Raw genomic sequence first — 19,788 nt, 5'->3', positions numbered from 1 at the left:
ATGAAGAAACTCTGGAGTTGACTAATAGCCCAGGATTTTGTATTTAAGGGTAAGAGCTGCTTGTAAAAATAATAAAAGGGAATTTAATTTATACAGACTAACAAAAAAAAAAAAAGAGAGATAACGTACTTTTCGTTGAGGTTGACCTTGACGGAGGACCCCGCTGGAGCAAAGCTGGGCTTTGTCGTGATGGAAGGAACCGGCCCGTCGAAGCGGTTCTTGAAGCTCATTGACCCGAAGGCGAAAGGTGGAGTGGAGACCGGGAGGATGCCAGACGAGGAGATGGGGGGCTGTGGTGCTTTTGGGGTGGTGGGAGAAGAGAATTCTGCCATCTTGCTTGTGCTTGACCCAGGAGCCATTGTCGATGCCTCGGATGGGAGCGGATAAGGCAGGGAAGAGTCCGAAGCTGGCCCCGGGGCTTTGAGAGGAGGGGGTGTAAAAGAGAAGGGGGTGGCCCCACTGCTTGGGGCTAAGAATGGGCCCGGGGCTGGAGGGCCTGGGGGAACGTCGCTCTTAGCAGCAGCTGAAGGAGCGGTGGTGCCTGGAAGGGAGAGGTTGACCATTAAAAAGAAGAATAATACAGGTAGTTCTCAGCTTATGACCATTATCTGGCGCTAAATGATTCAAGTGACCATCCCTGACTTTACAACGTTTTGGGCCTCCACCTCGGTTACCTCTTAGGTAGTCCCAAACTCACAAACACAAGGAAACCTCCTGGCCAGGTGTCAATGCCTACCTGCTGTTTTTGTTGCTCTCTCCCCTTCTGTAGAGAGAGATTCTGGACTCACTAGAAGAGATTGGGCGCCCGGGTTTTGATTGACCATGTAAAAGGGGCATAATACCCCGTCTGTGGATAACAACATCAGCACCGGAGCCGGATCCAAGGTTTTATCTTCGCCTGGGAATAATCATACCGAAATACCACAGGTTCACACCAAACAAAAACGCTCCCTTAAGAATCCAGGAGCTGTAAGTAACACAGAGATGTGCTAGCCGTTCCTAAACTAATCAGTTCAGCTAAATTTTGCTTTCTGTGTCCGCAAAACTGGACACCATCTTGTTTCCTCACTCTAACTCTAACCTTGTTAAACTGTCCCTCTACACAGGAGAAAAGAAATATGAGCTATTTGAATCATTTCATTAACTTAACAGTCACGGAGGAAATCCATCTGACTGCTAAGAGACTAACGCTGGCTTTGTCGCACAAAATCAGACTGCCTCAATTCACAGAATTCTGGTCAGTGACTACTATTCTGGACTTTCCCCTCTTTTTGGGAACAATCTTCTTCCTTGTTTTTAATTTAGATTGTTGGAGAGCAATCGTCCTGGGCGGGGTGAGGGCTTAAACAAGGAAATCAGCCCGGGTTTGCTATATAAGAGGGCTAGATCGAAAGCACTGTGAAGTGGTATATAAGTCTAAGTGCTACCACTATTGTTTTATTCTGTTATTTATAGTCTCGCAAGCCACTCAGAGCTGCTTAGTAAAGCAGTGGAAGGCCCACAAATTTAATAAAATAAAACAAACGGCGTCAGTAGAGTAGATGGTGTCTTTACGAGCCCTTTGGCCTTTCTCAGATCAAACCAATCGTCCTCATACTTACTGATAGTGATGGGCATGTTGTTGCTATAGTCAATGGCTACCCCGACTGGTAAGGAGTCATCGCTTTTCTCCGTCACGGGAAGCTCTGCGCGGCTGGAGTCTTCCAACACCCATAGTTCCCAGTTGGTCTGCAATGGAAGTTGATCCGGTTTTCAAAATGTGCCTTGCAACAGACGCCAAGCCCTCAAGCACACAAACCCGTGACTACAGGCACCCCTTGACCTACAATAGTTCACTTAGTGACATTCTGAGTTACAGCGGCACTGAAAAAAAAAGTGAACTTAGGACAGGCTGGACAGATATAGCTGTATTTTTCTCCTGCTTTTTTCTATCGTAAGAATCCAGAATGTGATTTTTTCTCTCTCTTCTTATAAAAAGCTCTGCTCTGTCTGAGCTTCTAGAATAACGTGGGAAGAGAATTACCTGATCCCCTTGTCTTGCAAGGATGCTGACTTCTGTGGAAGCGGCAGAAGCTAATAAAACCAGATCCCTGGGGATAAAAAAAAACCCACATAAATGTGAAAATTCAAGGAAATTAAGTTCCCGCTCAGGTTTTCCTGTAAAAAGAACAACTTATGCATATCCTTGAGCAAGCCAGAGATCTGATCAGCCCACAAACAGGAAAGAAACACCTGACACTGTGGTGGAAGATTCATTTGGAATGGTGGATACAAGTGAATGTCTTTAGGAAAAAAACAGAAAGCAAACCCCACTTCCTTCCAGCATTGATAACGTTACCTAGTTGGGTCACGAAATGTCTGCAAAAAAACAATCAAGCTACTGTACATAAGCAGGGAGCAAGTCACAGTAGCACTGATGTTGTCTAGTTGGCTAACAAAACTCAGCTCAGAGAATGCCAAGGACCCCACAGTTCAACCCTGGGCTACATATATTCCCTCCTATTGATGCTTACCAGTCTTCAACATAGTTAAGGAAGTAGTGATGTAATCTTTCAGCGCAACTCCCGTAACAAGGCTCCATAAAGTTTACAAATATTTCAGGTCTCTTCTCTTCTTTTTTCTGAAGAGGGAGAAGGACAACAACTTAGTTTCTCATCTTCTTCTTCTTCTTTTTTTAAAGCAAGATCCGGCACAACTGTATCCCTGGTGGATACCTACTGGCAGTAGAGCCATAACCACTTCAGGGGCGGTTTCTAAGCTCCCGTCGGCAGCGGCGTAAATGATGGTGAAGACATAAGTGCCGATCCACAACACATCCAGGACTGGAAAAGAACAATAAAAAAGATTATTATACAAGAGTCATTTGTCTCCTTTTCAGTGAGATGCCTGGCCACAAGGTGGACTTTTTATTGATCCATCTAATTCTACATTGTCCCTTTTGGGGAAGATGCTTTTCAGGAAAAGATAGATGACCAGTAGGATGGCGGCTTGTAAAAAATTAGTGAAATTGTTTGGATTTGTCTGGATGGAGGGGGAAATCGTTCCTAGATTTTACCTTTGTGTTTTTAAACCTCCTCTAAAAATTATTATTTCTCCAAACCAAGCACTGTACTTTCTATTCCATGTCAGGTTTACCTGGCCTAATTTAGCTATTAGAAACTTGCGTTAAAATTAGAAAAAAAGGCCCACCAGACTCCTACTGAAATATTACTAAATTCGTACCCTTGACAGGATTATCTGCCACATAGAACGGAGGGCAAGGAATTGTTTTCTTTTCCTGCAGGTTCTGAAAAACAGAAGAAACAACACAGTTCGACCATATTTTTGTCTGTTGATGCAGCACTTAAGAAGTTAAGTTCCAACTTATCCAGAGCTAATCATTCTGTGAATTAATCCAAAATTAAGACTTACTGGCAGATACTGGACCACTGTGCCATTCTGCTTGCCTACTGCCAGCTGTTTCCCTTTAGGACTCCAACACACTGGGGAAAAAACAACTTTCTTTAAAAAAAAAGCTTTAAAAAACTGACACATTAATTACTCCACCCACCAGCCTCTCAAATCTTAACAGAACAACCCATTGTTGAGAGGAATCAGGGCAATTTTTGTCCCAGCCTTGTGCCAATCAAGGACACTTCAGATATGGTTCATGAAGCCAGGTAATCAGGCTGAGAAGATAGAAGCTGTAGTCCCATCTAGCTTAGTCGTCAGAATACTGGTATTGTAAACCAGGGTCATGAGTTGGTTCTTCGCTGAGGCCTCCCCAGTTTGATCTAGTGGTTAAGGTACCAGGCTAAAAAAATGGGGGGAAATCCTACCTTTTAGGCATGAAAGCCGACTGGATGACTTTGGGACAATCACTAGGAGATGGTGAGTTCTAGTCCCACCTTAGCCATGAAAGCTGGCTGGCTGACTTTGGGCCAGTCCCTCTCTCAGCCCACCCCACCCCACCGAGTAGTTGTAGGGATAATAGGAGGGGGGAGGAGGACGATTAGGTACGTGCACTGCCTGGAGTTATTTATAAAAAATAACAGGGTGAGATATAAATAAATAAGTACAAATATATGAATAAAAAACCAGATAACTAAAATGAGCTTGGGTGAGGGGATGAGACCATGCGACCCACCGGATGTAACAGCCACTGAAGCAGGAAGTGTGGCGTACACCTTTACGGTCTCCGTCACTTGCAGGACGGAGACACTCCCATCTGACAGACAGACAGCTAACATGGAAGCATTTACTGGATTCCACTTGAGGTCGTTGACCAGCGCGCCTGGCATCTTTTGATAAGCAAATGGCCGTTTTTGCTGTTTAGCCTGTTGGCAAAATTACAGGGTAAAGAGAAGGATGAAGAGATGAGAAGTTGGCTAGATTAACGTCAGGCACAAAAGATCAAAGCATACATTTAAGTGGCAGTTCGGAAATTTTACTGCTCAAACCTACACACAGGAATCAGAGAATCCAGCTGGTTTCAGAATAAAAGCACCTTTGGGATAACGCACCAAATGATAACTGGGTTTAAAGACGGCAGCTCACCTGATTCACAAAGGTACGGACGTCGAAAAAGCCAACGAAAGAGCCAACTTCGCTGGAGGCCATGCAGACTGACAGCGTGAGGTTATCACAGCTGAGTGCCAAGTGATGCACCCAAAACTTTGTAGGAACAAAAAGGCCGTGGATATTCTCCACTGTGGAAATAAAAGGAAAGGAAAAGTTGAAAAAACAGCTACTGCTCTTTGATAAATTTCCACCCTCTATCAGCCCAGACAAATGACTATCCAATTTCTTCTTTAAAATCTCCAGTGTTGGAGCACCTACAACTTCTGGAGGCGCCATCAGCCCAGGGGCTGGACATTTTGCAGGCACTCTGTCCAGCAGCAAGGTGGAGTGATTCAGTTATATGCTGATGGAGGCATCTTTTGAAGACCTGAAGGATCAGGCTGGGGACAGATCTTCATGGAGATAATCAATCTCTACGGTCACTAAGAGCTGACACTGATTTAATGGCACCTATTCCATCAAACAAACAGCCAACCAGCTAAAGCGTTAACACGAGGGAAAATCATATATAAATCTCACCTATTTTATTAGGAGAATCCCCAGCCTGAATCTGCATAAGCAGGCTTTTCGTGTGAAAGACCTGCAGTCCAGCTGCACAACCGGTGAACGTCAGCCCATATTTGTTGGACACAACCAGCAGGTTGCCACGCTCCTTGGGCAGATCCTCGGGGGCTTCAAAGATCCGGATTTTCTTCAGGGCCCGGAATTGAAAATCCTGCCGGAAAAGCACGGTATTAGAAGCCTTACTAGAAAGACAAATATTCATGAGAGCCCTTAAGAAAAAAAAACCCAAAACTTTTAACGCATTATGTCTAGTCTAACAAAGAGAAGGACTAGGAGTGACATGATAGTAGTCTTCCAATATTTGAGGGGTTGCACAACCCCTTCTCCAAAGCACCTGAAGGCAAGATAAGAAACAATGGATGGAAACCAACCAAGGAGAGAAGCAACTTAGAACTGAGAAGCTTCCTAACAGTGAGAACAATTAACCAGGGGAACAACTTGCCTCCAAAACTTGTGGGTGCTCCAACACTGGAGATTTTTAAGACGAGATTGGACGACCATTTGTCTGGAACGGTATAGGATCTCCTGCTTGAGCAGGGGGTTGGACTAAAAGACCTCCAAGGTCCCTTCCAACTGCAGTAGCTGAGTTGAATGAGAATAGAATCCCTACCAGCCTGATGGTTCTATATTCTATTTCCCAACTGTTAAAAAAGTAACTGCTTTAGATAACCAAAGACAGGATAATTCTTTTGAGGGTGGGATGGGGGGGGGCAGTAATCCAACTTGTAGGCTTGGAAAACTTTTAGGTTACCCAAATTGGGATAATTCTTTTTGTTTTATTTTTAATGGTGGGGGGGAGGAGCTGTCCAAAGCCCCCACAGTGGATCCAACTTGGAAAGCAACTAAAGTCGCTTTGGGTAGCGAGAGGGGTAGCATAGAAATTTACCGAATAATAAATGAAAATGGAAATTAAATACAGTGAAGTAAAGTAAAATAAAACTAGAAAAAGTATAGTATAGCGTAAAATAATATAATACAATAAATACAATAGTATAGTGTAGCATAGTGTAATTCAATTCAATTCAATACAATAACATCTTGGGAGCTTTACTGTCTGGCCTACCTGGCAGGGCTGTTGTGCAGGAGGAAAGAAGGTTGTAAAGGAATAATGGCGGGAGGAGAGTCAGACTTATTAAAGGAGCCGCCAAACGTCATAATGAACCCGAGGGAGGGAAATTGGGGGGGGGCACTAAAAACCCTAATAAATCCCCGGCTCTTTCTGCTCCCCTCAGCCCCGACCAAGCCCGGCCTCACCTTCATCTCCCGCTCGGGGATGACGTCCATGTCGTCGCCCATCTCGCCGCCGCCGCCCGGCCGCTGGCAGCCTGGACACGCGCCGCCACCTCTTTACATCCCCGCTTTTCCAACGGAGGGGAAGGAGAAAATAACGGACGCGCGGCGCTTCCGCTTCCGGCGACGCTCTAGGCGCGGCTTGCGGGTTGACGCCTAAGGCAAGGGGAGTGGTGAGAGGAGGGAGGGAAGGCCGAGGGGTGGAAAATAGGAGATGCCGCCGGCTGGGACTCCCGGACGCTCCGTTCCTCCGTGAAGGAACGAAAAGAAAAAAGTGACGTCTTTCCGGTATCGGCGCTCTTCCGCTTGGTCAACTCTATGGCTAGTGCTAAGGAGGTGAAAACAAAAGTACGAGGACATAGATGTAGGAAGAATAGAGTCATACAAGTCCTCCGACTTCCGAGATTGTGAATCCTTTTAGATATCATCTATAAAGATTTTCCCCTCCTTTCGTTTTCCATTATTTTATATTCTGATAAACTAGCACAAACTTTGAAAGATAAGTCGAGGACTAGCTGTAATCCACCTGGGCACGACAGATGACCGGGAAGAACTACTAGGTTAACTGCTGGATTTAATTAACAGGGTTAGAATATTGGCACACAACCATCCCATTACTGATTGTTGATCTCAAGAGGGATAATTGCAGGATTTGCAATGCCTTCGCTTGATGCCAGGTCAAGAAATAAGAGAAACCAACTGCATGATTGCACTGCTACTGTTTTATTACGGAAAATCATGGATTTACAAGCTTAGGAAATAGGGTCCCAAACCAAGTCACCAACCCTTCATATGAAGATGAAATAGAAAAAAAGCAGGGCTAGGGATTCAGGAAAGGACCACTATGAATGTTCAATAAATATCAAAGGCTTCAGAGAACTCTCCTGCTGCTTGAGGTTAATGAGCTATCATACCTCTGAAAACCAGGGCAACATTAGCTTGGATGAACATGGCACTTAGAACATAGAAGACCTTCCAAGCCTATTATTCCCCAGAACGTGGAATAACAGGGCTGGAAGGGACCTTTGGAGGTCATCTAATCCAACTCCCTGCTCAAGCAGGAAACCTTATACCAATTCAGACAATATAGATGTTCCTATAAAATAAGACGATCAGTTGATAGTTCCTAGCCCTTCTCCCAAGTTCTAGAATCCTTGGTCCAGATTCAGATGTCCCTGGAGTTTCATAGAACATAGAATAATAGATTTGGAAGGGACCGTGGAGGTCTTCTAGTCTAACCTCCAACTCAGGCAGGAAACCTTATACCATTTCAGACAAATGGCTGCCCAGTCTTTTCTTGAAAACCTCCACTTTTCTCTGCATTCTTTCTGGAGTCTCAACATCTTTTTTTCCACTGTTGTGATCAGAACTGGATGCAGTTTCTCCTTGTATGAGCAGGTCAATGGAAACTCTTGAGTTCCAAATCCATTTACATTGTAGGATTTATGTTACTAGATGTGGTAGCTTGAGGTTCAGTTATTTTTTTTTTCATTCACACCTTCTGGACACCCCTCAACAGCCAGCATTGAAGACATCCCAGACGACAAGTGTTCCCCACAGTCCATGTAGCTTGGTTTTGCCCATGTTGCTAAGCGAAGACTTGATTAATTAAAGTTGGTTGAATAAACCACCATTGGGTAGATTGACCTGGCACACTGACTTCTAAGCCTTGGGTTTGCAACCTTGTGGGTTAACACTAAACAGGAAGCTAAACCCAAATAATAGTTTTGTGGCTTTGTGCAACATGTGAACCCAGATAGTATTAAATGAAGGACATCAAAGCAAAGACGGTAAGATAGAACCCCTGACAACATAATCAGGAAGGTCTGTGCACAACAAAGCTGGATTTCCATAGCCGAAATAATGCACCTCCCCAGAGTTTACACAACACATTAAGCTGAAATGCACTTACTGGTCTATGGTGCATTGGGAGAGGGCGCCATGCCTGTAATCATGTGTGAATACAGCCATGATCCTAAGTTTAGCATGTTGCATGAATCCTCTTACAAACAAGATATTTTTCACTGGTGTCCATGATATACACCTCAGAAGCCAGAATCTCATTTATTTAGTGGACGCTGTGAGTCTAATTGTATTGATTCATTTGGGTTGAAAGTCAGCAGGGGGCGCCTCTAGCCATCTCTGGTGGACCTTGGAAAACTAAGCAGGGTTGAAGCTGGTTAGTGTTTGAATGGATGACGAGGAGGACCCCCCCCCCCCAAGACTAAATGGTTGGACTGGGAAGTTGAAAAAAAGACAATAGAAGTAAATGGCAAATTGCTTTGTATTGATACCAAGAAAACGAAAGAAACTTGATGAGAATCCAGTCACTCAACAGAGACTTGACCTCAATGGGTCAACTCAATCGCTAAAAGAAGGAGAGCACCTTAAGATGACTAAATCCAACTCCACAGCCCAATGTTTCTTATTCCAAAACTCACATAGGGTAGTCCTTGACTTATGACCACAATATTAAGACTAGAATTTTCATTGCTAAGCAAGACCGTTGTTAAGTAAGTCATACCCAGTTTTATGACTTTTTCGCCATGGTTCTTCAGTGAATCACTGCAGTGGTTGAGTTGCACGGTCATTAAATGAATCCAGCTTCCCCCATTGACTTGGCTTGTTGGGGGCTAGTTGGGAAGGTCACAAAGAGATCATGGGACACTGCAACCATCATAAATACGTGCCAAGCACGTGGATTTTGATCACACAACCGGAGGGTTGCTACGACAGTCCTAAGTGCGAAGACTGGTTTGTTTCAGTGCCATTGTAACTTTGAAGGTCACTAAATTAATGATTGTAAGTCAAGAACTGCCTGTATTGAGAAGGGGAAGTCACACTGATCTGATCAAGGAAAGGTGTCGAATTGGCTTGAACAAGAAACCAAGATTAGAGAACCAGGCATTGTGAAAACGTTTGCATTTTAAAGAATGACAGAAGGAAAAGATCTTCAGAAATCAGGAAAGCTACTTCGAGAAGACATTTAGAACTTTTGTGGTTGTTCTGCAAAACCGATTTTTTTTTTCATTTGTAGACCCCCAACTCCAAAACTAGCCACGATGTCACTCAAGTCCGCCCCATCCGGCTTAGGACTGATTCTGAATCCAGGCTAAAACGTCTCTGATTTTCCCTTTTTGCTTTGAAGTGATGGCGAAGAACTTCTGAATTGTTTCAGGTTTGAGAGAAAACGGAGGGCTTTGGAGAGCACCGATCTGTTGAAAAACGCCCCTTGAAACCTGGATTTTGCTCCCATTCTGGAGAATGACGGGGCTTGCTAGAATTGAGAATAAAAATTATTCTGTGACATTTTGACATCCTGTGGATTTTTGCTTGCAGTTCTTTTGGATGGAGTCTTTAAAACGGGCCGGTTTAAAAGCAATGGAGCAGAGATCTTGTGGTCATGGTCAGAGGTGAAAATGTTCCGTATTTTCTTATCCCTTTAAGGAAGACTTGAGAGATCTCTCTCTGGAGGGGGACCCGAAAATTTGGGGGCGGTTTCCTGACTTTTGCCTTCAAACATCATGACTCTGAAAGAAAAGAACAGAAAAGGAGAGGGGAATTAATGGGACCTTGCTTTGTTCCTAGAGCAGTGATTCTCAACCTCAAGATGAATGGACTTCAACTCCCAGAATCACCCAGCCGGCATGTTGGGGAATATTGAAGTCCACCAGCTTAAAGAAGCACGCTGGCTGGGGAATTCTGGGAGTTGAAATCCACCCCTCTTAAAGTATGGCTGGTGGGGAATTCTGGGAGTTGAAATCCACCCCTCTTAAAGTATGTCTGGCTGGGGAATTCTGGGGCTTGAATAACAAAGTAAAAGAGTTACTCACCTGCGATGTCTTGTAGATTCCCAACCTCTCCAACTTTCTCTGCTGAGAATGGCTAGACTGCTCCACCTCACTTCCCTAGTTGGCTGACTCTAACCTATACCAGTTAAAGGTTCTTCTAACATCACAACCGATGGTTTCCCTCCTGCGAATCTTGGAGCGAATGGCCTGGTCAGCCGTGGAGGAAGGATACAAGCCGGAGGGCAAAGAGGAGGGGACAGGAGGGGAAAGCGTTGGTAATAGGAGCCAACTCTCTTGTGCCCGCACAGAGTTCGGAGTTATTGTTCCCTGTCCAGAATTCAACATTTGGAACAGAAATGAAAACCGAGACAGGGGCCGAAAGACAATGCGTAGTTTGTTCCTGCGATTCTTGTTCATCTTGCATTTTAGCTTTTTAAAGCAACGCATCTTTAGCAAAATAGCTTTTAGTCTTAGCTGGGGTGGGGGAAAAGGAGCTCCTTTCTCCATTGATGGGGTGTCAACTTCAGCTCTCTGACGTTTTGTGGCTAACAAATTTAAATAGATAAACAAGGACTTGAGAAGGTTAGCAAGGCAATGGCTAACTGAAATATGCCCCATTTTATGAATCTTTTTGTCATGGTTCTTAATTTGAATCACTGCAGTTGTTAAGTTAGTGACACGATTGAAGTGGAAGGAAGGAAGGAAGGAAGGAAGGAAGGAAGGAAGGAAGGAAGGAAGGAAAGGAAGGAAGGAAGACATGGAAGGATTTGAGGGCAAGGTAGCCACCAGCATTGTTATACAATATTTTTAAGATTTAATCCATTTGTTACCCATTTTGGATAATTGATAAAGGTTGTGGGTCAATGTTTGAATTGGCTGACCAAAAGGCTGGGGTGAGAACTGATGAATTTGGACAACGGCTTAAGAGTTTTGCCGAGGGTTCCTGCAGCCATGTTTCCAAGGCACCTTTGCTCCTCTTTCGGATACTCACAGCTTGAAGACGGCCGACCGCTTGCCGAGCATCATGGTGATGAAATTGTGATACGAGATGGTTTCGCTGATCCCCCCGGTGACTTCGGAGATCATCTTCTTCAGCTCCAAGTGGGTCTTGGGCGTCCCCAGTTTTTCCATCATCCTTTTCACCGACATGAGATCTGCAGGGAACAACAGCCGGAGACCGGAGACTTAACGCCTGCAGAGGGGGAAGCCCACTAAAAACCAGAGACCAGGCAGGTGTACCTCCCACCTGTGTACAGGTCCTTTCACACACCCTAAGTAGCTCCCCCTTCATTCTCCTCCCCCCCTTTTCCTCTTTTCAAGGGGTCATTTGACCACAGGAACATCCTACCGATCTCGCCTTGATTATTCAGGTCGAACTCCATGTATTTTTCTAGAAAAGAGAAGCGGAGGTTAGCTCATCCTCTGGAACACACCAAGGTAGAATAACAGAGTTAGAAGGGACCTTCAAGGTCTTCTAGTCCAACCTTTCCTCCCGCCCCTCTTACTTAATGATAGAAATGTTGAGTTCAGAGAGTGCACATATGAAAGTGAAAGGAGGGGCTGGATGCTGCATTCCCCCCCCCCATGCGATCTTTGCAGCAAGCACAAAACATTGCAAGGACTCTGCAAGCAGGTTGCTTCTGCTGCCTTTGATGCGATCGCTTGAGGAACTGAGGAAGCTGCTCAAGAGCCCACAGAAGGTACATTATGGATTATAAGATTCTTTTCCCCACAGTCCTATCGTCCCTCTTGCCCACCTCTGCTCTTGGACTGGCGGTCAGAAATAATGTGGATCCCTTGTTTTTCTCCCCTACAAAACCTTTGCTATGGCTGGGGGCAAATTAAGTTGGCCCCCTTCATCCAGTTTGCTGTCATCTGTGCAATTGCACCCAATTGCTTCTTCCTGAGAGCTGTTATTATAATTGGCTTGTTGAAAAGGATGGCTGGACTTGTTCTTTTCTTCGCCCTCCTCCTCCGTTTTTCCTTTGCGACTGTGACGTTGAGATAATCCTCTGCAAGAAAGAGTTTTGTCTCTCTTTTTTTCTTTTTCTCGTAATCTTTGGAGTTGAAACAGAGCAAAAAAAAAAAAAAGGCCTCCATTAGATTAGGAAAAATATCTGAAGTTCGCTTGTGAATAAACGCTATCCAATTTAGTCAGCAGGGAAAATATTCCAGTTTTCATTTTGTTTTTTTTTTTTCAGGCTCCTTTTTGTTTTGCAACACGTACTTCCCTGTTTTGAAAGATCTGAAGGACTAGCCCCATGCCAAGAGGCTGGAAAATGCCCTGGACTTGCTTCCTGTTCCTGCCGGCTATTTTATTTTATTCCATGCAGCTTTACTTTGATGCTTGTTTTCTGCTGGTTTCCAAGTTCTGTTTTCAGAGAAACGTAGGCTTCAAATGCAGCTGTTTCTTCCTGGGAGATCAGGCTGGGTGCTTGATCTTACAAGAATAATGGAAGAAGAAGGAAGGGCAGGGAGAGAGAGAAAGAAGAGAACGGAAAAAAAGAGGAAGGAGGAAGGAAGGAGAAGGAAAAAAGGATAGAGAAAGGAGAAAGGAGAAATAAAAAGGATGGAGAAAAAAGAGGAAGGAGGAGGGAGAAATGAAATAAATAAATGAAGAGTGAGGGAAGGAGGGAACAAAGAAAGAGGAAGAAGGAAAAATTGGATGGAGAGAAGGAAGGAAGGAAGGAAGGAAGGAAGGAAGGAAGGAAGGAAGGCAAATTACAAAATCTAAAACCCCATTCCCTTATTGTTTATCACACTTTTACGCTGTACAATAACATGCCTTCCTTTGACCTGTGGGCATATCATAAAAATGTGCCTGATCCATCCATAAAACAGGCTTAAACTGGATCATTTAAGCATTTCCCAACAACCTGCTGAATGCTTGGTTATGTTAATCCTTGCCTTGTTGCTCTTCCTGGCTTAACACAAATGAGTTGAAGGTTCAAATTCTTGGGTGGTGTTGCTGCTCAACACTTCCCAGAATTTGCTCCCAGCCAACTCTTGGAAAAACAAAAGACAAAATACTTTAAGAGGAGAAAACTACCCTGGCTTCTCCAATCCATTTTGTGCCCAGAAGATTTGGGAAAACCCTTTGCAGTCTTGGACTTCCTGCAGTCTCAGCAGATCGGTTCCACAACGCCCTAAATTAGGGTTTCCCTAACCACTAAGATACCCCAAATTGGATAAAAGTGGTTTTCCTTTGCACGAGGACAGATGAAGTGTGTGAAGACTGTAAGTCACATTTTTCAGCACCGTCATAACTTCGAAAAGTTGCTAAACATCTTTTTTTGGGGGGGGGGTGAAAACCATCTAATATACGGGCGTAGTCTATGAGATCTTGAAGGAGCCCAAACATGTTTAAAAATCAGAGGTTTCTATCACATCTGTTGCACTGGCAACAATAATATTCCCATCCCTCATCCACGCCCTGATCTTGTAGCCAAAGAAACATTCTTGACAGATAATCTTGCTTCCCAGCTGAAAAAGACTAGCCACCATTGCCAGTTCCTCAGACCGGATTTGGCCACGAGGCCTGGCCACTGGTGGGATGCAAAATCCCTTCCAGATGTGCTGGGTTTGGAGCCAGGGAGGAGGAGGTGGTGGCCTCAAACATCTGGGGAACTTCAAGCTGGAGGAGAGCACAATAGGACTTTTAAGACGTCCTCAGTTTCACTTAAAAAGAAGAGGGGAAGAAAAAGAGGAGGGTGAACGGAAGTAATTTTCAGACATAATTTTGACTGAGAATCGATTCTCACCAATCTCCCTAAAAAGGGAGATGAAAAACCGGTCTCTATCCACACCAGAAGACCACAAAAAGATTTCCTATCTCCTTGGTTTAGATGGACTCTTATTCTCCAGATAACTGAAGTCTGGTCCAGTGTATTTCACAGATATGGCAATTCAACTGCCAGAGTTCCCGGCCAGCATACTTTAAGATGCATGGACTTCAATTCCCAGAATTCCTCAGTCTGAATGCTTTAAAATGCATGGATTTCAACTCCCAGAATTCTCCAGCCAGCATGCTTTAAGAGGCATGGATCTATCCAAAGTAATAACATTGGGGATTATCACATTGCATTGTTTCTTTCTCTGGACTATTGCAGAGCTTCTGGCCTTAACCCAAAAGAAAATGCTTTTCTGCAGCTGGTTCACTCAGTGTGGACTAGTACCTTTAAAAACCACAAGCTTTTCTTCCAGGTCCTCTTCATTGCTAAACTTTGGGTCGCAGAGAAATTCCTGAAACAGAGAGAAAAAAGGATTTAAAAAAGAGGCTATCACGAGATTTAAGCAACAGTCAAATATCCCAGTGGCTTGCTTTTCAAGTAGACTAGGTAGAAACATCATGTTTACAATAATTTTGGGCTCACTTGTGATTTTAAGCTGAGGATTACCCGTATATAGTACAGCAGGCTATCAGAATCCCTTTGCAATTTTAGTGGGGAAGCCAAATTTAATCACTTCACACCGAACAATGAAAATAGCTTTGTTGGGTGTTGCAGGAAAAAAAAAAAAATTGCAAAAACTGGACCTTCTGTTAAAAAGGAAAGAAACTGCCAAAAAGAAAACACAGCACTAAAAGCAGAGAAAACAGTCCCTGAATTAAGGTCGAGGCTCAATTTTCCACAAAGTTATCTTGAAGTGGAGATTAGAGAGGCTAAGGCTGAGCCTTGAGCAGAGATAAAGAACAATCCTTTGAGCAAAGCTGAACTAGACTCTGTGGGAGGCATACGAAGAAAAGTCAATTCAGACAAATGGAAAGCAGATAGTCCTCTATTTATAGAAGTATGGTGCTGGAAGGGACCTTGGAGGTCTTCTAGCCCAACCCTCAGCCCCAAACAGGAGACCTCATACCAGGCGTCCTTGGTGCTCTCTGAGCTTGGTTGTTTTCTTGCAGAGGTTTCATTACCAAACGAGGTAACATCATCAGTACAGTGATGACGTCTGCAAAAAACAACAACAACAACCAAGGTCCTCACAATCCTCTTCCCCCACTTATTCTCTAAAACGCCTGAGGGCAGGACAAGAACCAATGGGTAGAAACTAATGAAAGAGAGAAGCAACCTAGAATTAATGAGAAACTTCCTGACAGTGGGAACCATTAACCAGTGGAACAGCTTGCCTCCAGAAGTTGTGGTGCTCCATCCCTGGAGGTTTCTAAGAAGACACGTTACAGCAGCATTGAAAAAAGAGATTTACGACCAGTTTTCTCCCTTACGGCCACAGTCACATGAATAAAATTTGGGCGCTTTTTTCCTTTTGAGAATCTAGAGAGAGACATATTTTCATAACTCCTACCCCAAAGGGATTTTTTTTTAAGATTAAAAAATGCACCCTTTGAGCAGGAAGGCTAGGAACTCCTGGAAGTTACTACCTGAAACTTTTCAAGCAGGTTTTTCTTCTTTTGCAGGCTGATGCCAAACAGGAAAAGGCGTGGCTTGCATAATCCAGCTGTTCAAGCCAGAGGGCTGTTTTGAAATCCACTTAGATTGCATCAACAAGAGCCACGCACGTTTCTTTTTAAGAGCCAGCACATTCTCTCCCGAAAAACCGAAGCTGCCAGGGGACAATCAGAGCTTTTTACTCTGGGTGATCCATTTTGAAATGTAGGAAGGGATCAGAAAGTGCAGATCTGGCTGGTTTCTTGCATGCTGCAAAGTCTGATTGCCAGCCTCCACGTTTCTTCAGGCCTTTGCTCCCAAACCCACATCCAAAAGTTTTCACGAGACAACGGAGAGCTTTATATACTGCAAGTGCAAAATAAAGCTTCAACAGTTGGGGCAAAAGAGTGAGTGAGTGAGAGAGAGAGAGAGAGAGAGAGAGAGAGAGAGAGAGAGAGAGAGAGAGAGAGGTTGTTTTTTTGCACCTGAACCAGCTATTAAAATATCATTTATTCAGCACTGTCTTGATGCCACGTTACAAAAATAGGTGACAGAAAAAGACCTAGTGGTCCATCAGATCTGCCCTTGGAGGTTATGTGCTTTTTTCATCTGTTTATTTATTACTTTTTAGTTATTACATTTATACAGTATTTTACTTGTTTTCAATTCAATTTTAAAAAAATTTATTGGATGATGGATGTGTGTTTATCCCAAGCATGTTTAAACTCATTTACTCAGCTGCAAGTTGGTTCCAAGCTTTCACTGTTCCTTCTGGGAAATCCTACTTTCCAACTTAACTTTTGAACCTCCCTCCTGTCAGTTTGAGGTTGCCCCCCCTTCTCTTCTTGGCAACTCACCAAATGCCCTGATTTAGTTAATCCTTTGGAGAAGGCCAGGAAAGCACAGGGTTAAAAAAAGAAGAAGAAGAAGAAGAAAAGAAAGATTGAACAGAAAACTGTGTGTTTCCTGGATCCCTGAGCAGACTTTGGGCACCGGAAAGTGAGTGGATGATAAATTAACTAGAAAATACGATTGTTGGCAAAGATGAGTGCTGGAAAAGGGGAAGATAAGGATAGGGTGAATAGGCAACAAGATCTCTGGAAGTCCTTGAAAGATCTGGAATAAAATAGAGCTGGAGGGGATCTTGGAGATCTTCTAGTCCAACCCCCTGCTCAAGCAGGAGATCCTACATCATTTCAGACAAATGTTGGTCCAGTTTCTTTTTAAAAACTTCCAGTGATGAAACACCCACAACTTCTGGAAGCAAGCCATTCCACTGGTTAATTATTCTCACTGTTATGAAGTTTCTCCTTAGTTCTAGGTTGCTTCTCTCCTTGATTAGTTTCCATCCATTGTTTCTGCTTAGGAAAATGAGTTGTATCCTTATTTTCTGTGAATTATCAGCAGGGAGAAATCAAAACGGACCCTTCGTCCGTCTGATCACCAAAGGTTGGCCTCTCAATTAAGCAAAAATCTGATTAAATTCAACTGCATCAATGTACAGGTGATCCAACTAACCCAGTTCTTTTCCTATCCTGGACACTAACTGTTTGGTTCCCTTTACTGGGTTAAGCCTCAGTTTTGCCAGCTGTAGGGACGCAGACCGAGGTGAACCCAAATCAAGAAAGTGCCATACATTGTGCACTTAGATTTGCAAGGTTTGTTGCTGACCCGGTTAATTCAGGTTGTGTGAATGTGGGCTCGAGGTGACAAAAGAGAAAGAGAGGAAAAAGTCAGAGAGAAGCAACTGTGGAACTTACTTTGTTGATTTCTTCTAACCTGCCTTCTTGTTCAGCTTTCAGTAGACGGAGTGCTTTTCTTCCTGCAGAAAAGTCGAGAGAAATCACGGAGGGAAGGAGAAAAAAATGGAAATATTTTGCCTGTCGACTAAATTGGATAGCATTCATTGACGAGTGCAGCGGATCAGATATTTTCCCTTATCCACTGAGTGCCTTTTTTGCTCTCTTTCAACCCAATATGACATCCCATCAAGAAAAAAAAATATTTTTCTTGAGAGGATTTCCCATCTCAAAGTCACAGCCTCAAAGGAAAAACAGAAGGAGAAGGAAGTAGCAAACCTGGTCATTCTTTAAAGGAGTGTGTGTGTGGGGGGGGGGGAGATTGAAAGTGTGCCCCCTAAAAAGACCCCCTCTGCATTCACCACAAGCAACTGTGTGTGTCCGCAAAGCAACTGGTGCACTTTTGAAGTTCTCCAACACCACCGCTTGCACACTTGCACACACACAGACCCATGCAGGGACCCTTCCCCTCACCCCACATACCTTGGGGGGCATCGTTGAGCATCACAGACATGGTGGGATACTGGTGGCCGGTCGTGGAGGGTGGGGGTGGGGGATTGGCTGGAAGCTCTCTCTCTCTCTCCTAGCCCGCACGTTGTGTCTCCCGTCTCGCCACTGCCAAGCCAAGAGGGATTCGGACTTTTGTGCACTTAAACCCAGCCCATTTCTCTTCAATGAAGCCATTCACAAGTCGGGTTGAGTGAGTGGCGGTTCCTTGCTGGGATTGGGGGAGGAAGGCTTTGCAAGCGCTCAGCACCCCACGCTGGGGCCTCCCTCCCCCTCTGCCGTTGGAAAGCAGGCTGGCAAGTTAACCCTTTCCTGGGTTATGCCAGGAATGCCTTGCTGCGGGCACTGACGGAGGCGCTTCAAGAGTTACAGTCCCCAGGAACTTGCTTTCACACAACGCAAGACCTGGGTTCCCCCAAAGAAACTCAGAACTAAGCTGAAACCTGGAACTAAGGAGAAATTTCATGACAGTGAGAACAATTAATCAGTGGAAGGGCTTGCCTGCAAAAGTTGTGCGTGCTCCATCACTGGAGGTTTGTAAGCAGAGATCGGACAACCAGTTGTCTGGAATGCGAGAGGGTGTCCTGCTTGAGCAGGGAGTTGGACTAGATGACCTCCAAGATCCCTTCCAACTCTGTTATGCTGTTAACTTCCCTTGCCCCGGGCTGCCTGTTTCCTAACTCGGCTGAAATAAAAACATGCTTTTTGGAAGTTCTACAATGTACAGGCTGGGTTTTGGGGGGGGGAGGTGTGTTGGTTGTGTGTTCACACAATAGGCTCAGGCTAAGCCTAAGCAGTTGAGGAAGCCCCCCCCCTTTTTTTTTTCAGGTCTTGTGTGATGACTGGTTCACACAACTTCCTAAGAGAGGAGTTAGGTCACACAACACTTGATGAGAAAGTGCCCTGCTGTGTTGATTAGGTGTAGACTGAGGTCTGAAGGCAGACACAAGAAAGGAAGAATGGATGGATGGAAAGAGGTAGGGAGGGAGGGAGGGAGGGGAAAAGGAAGGAAGGAGTGTTGAGAGAAAGAAGGAAGGGAGGAAGGAAAAAAGAAAGGGAAGGAATATAGAAAGGAAGGGGAGGGAGGGATGTATGGGAAGAAAGGAAGATGATGGGGGAAAGGGAGGGAAGGAAAGACCTGAGAGAAGGGAGGGAGGAAAAAAGATATGAGAGATGGAAGAAAGGAAGAAGAAAAATGAGAAAATGAGAGAAATAGATAAAGAAAAATGAGAGAGGAAAAGAGAAAAGAAAGGACAGAAGGAAAGATAGACAAAAGAAAGATAAAAAGGAAGCAAGAAAGAAGAAAGGAAGGAAAGAGAGAGAGAGAAAAGAAGGGAGAAAGAAAGAAAGAAAGAAAGAAAGAAAGAAAGAAAGAAAGAAAGAAAGAAAGAAAGAGAAGGAGAAGTTCATCCCTGCTCTATTCTGCTTTCGAATTTCCTGGGAATAATTTTTTGTTTGTTCAGAAATGCAACCCAAGATGGAGGCGTTGGCCAAGGCCCTTCCTGACCCCCACCCAACTTGGTTAAGCCAAGATTCTGAATCACCATCTCAACGGCCCAACGCAGCACTTATTATCAGCTGCATTCCTGGAGACCTTTGTCAGCTTTGTCAAGGACGGAGAGAGCAGACACCCGTGTCTCCTCCACCCTGCCCATCACGTAGGTCCCCTGCAGATCCAGGAGCCGAATCGGGTTTTTCCTCTCCCAAGTCCCCTTTCCTCTCCTTTCACCCCTTTCAGAGGGTCAGCCTATTAAAGCTTTGCTTTGTTGCAGCTGTCCAAAGAGTTGATGGCTGCTTTTCAAAGAAATCAAGAAGCTGGGTACAGGCAGTCCTCAAGTTACTACAGTTCATTTAGTGACTGCTTGAATTTACAAGGGCACTGAAAAAAGGGAC

At 44.4% G+C, this 19,788-nt stretch overlaps 2 protein-coding genes across 2 annotated transcripts in view; both read right to left on the bottom strand.

Moving 5' to 3' along the window:
- The window catches only part of NUP214 (nucleoporin 214), a 30,442-nt gene extending 23,771 nt beyond the window's left edge, over window positions 1–6,671 (bottom strand). The window contains exons 1-12 of the mRNA XM_039345171.1: window positions 6,379–6,671; window positions 5,080–5,275; window positions 4,537–4,688; window positions 4,127–4,316; window positions 3,412–3,482; window positions 3,223–3,286; window positions 2,719–2,822; window positions 2,514–2,620; window positions 2,024–2,090; window positions 1,602–1,728; window positions 737–898; window positions 130–541 (exon numbers count right to left, since the gene is read on the bottom strand). Coding sequence (XP_039201105.1) covers window positions 130–541; window positions 737–898; window positions 1,602–1,728; window positions 2,024–2,090; window positions 2,514–2,620; window positions 2,719–2,822; window positions 3,223–3,286; window positions 3,412–3,482; window positions 4,127–4,316; window positions 4,537–4,688; window positions 5,080–5,275; window positions 6,379–6,420 — 1,694 coding nt within the window. The 5' untranslated portion in view covers window positions 6,421–6,671. The remainder of the gene's footprint in view (window positions 1–129; window positions 542–736; window positions 899–1,601; window positions 1,729–2,023; window positions 2,091–2,513; window positions 2,621–2,718; window positions 2,823–3,222; window positions 3,287–3,411; window positions 3,483–4,126; window positions 4,317–4,536; window positions 4,689–5,079; window positions 5,276–6,378) is intronic.
- Window positions 6,672–9,321: 2,650 nt separating this feature from the next.
- On the bottom strand, window positions 9,322–18,151 carry AIF1L (allograft inflammatory factor 1 like). The gene is made up of 6 exons (XM_039345170.1): window positions 17,872–18,151; window positions 17,350–17,411; window positions 14,381–14,447; window positions 11,554–11,595; window positions 11,197–11,359; window positions 9,322–9,944 (listed from the first exon to the last, which is right to left on the bottom strand). The coding sequence occupies exons 1-6, from the start codon at window positions 17,900–17,902 to the stop codon at window positions 9,857–9,859; spliced, it is 453 nt and encodes a 150-aa protein (XP_039201104.1). The 5' UTR covers window positions 17,903–18,151; the 3' UTR covers window positions 9,322–9,856.
- Window positions 18,152–19,788: the final 1,637 nt, after the last annotated feature.

This window comes from Crotalus tigris, unplaced genomic scaffold (genome assembly GCF_016545835.1).
Source record: "Crotalus tigris isolate CLP2741 ecotype Arizona unplaced genomic scaffold, ASM1654583v1 scf7180000017940.1788314, whole genome shotgun sequence".
Classification (NCBI taxonomy): Eukaryota; Metazoa; Chordata; class Lepidosauria; order Squamata; family Viperidae; genus Crotalus; species Crotalus tigris.
The sequence above is the reverse complement of the archived record's forward strand: the minus strand, read 5'-3'. Positions and strand labels throughout refer to the sequence as shown.

Bases quoted from the DNA above. Each gene is read 5' to 3' on its own strand.
- AIF1L (XM_039345170.1), bottom strand. From the start codon at position 17,902: ATGTCTGTGATGCTCAACGATGCCCCCCAAG. The intron at 11,596-14,380 runs GTACTAGTCCAC...TCTCTTTTCTAG, and splicing joins AAAGCTTGTGGTTTTTAAAG to AAAAATACATGGAGTTCGAC. The intron at 9,945-11,196 runs GTGAGTATCCGA...CTTTTCTTTCAG, and splicing joins CGGTCGGCCGTCTTCAAGCT to AGTCATGATGTTTGAAGGCA.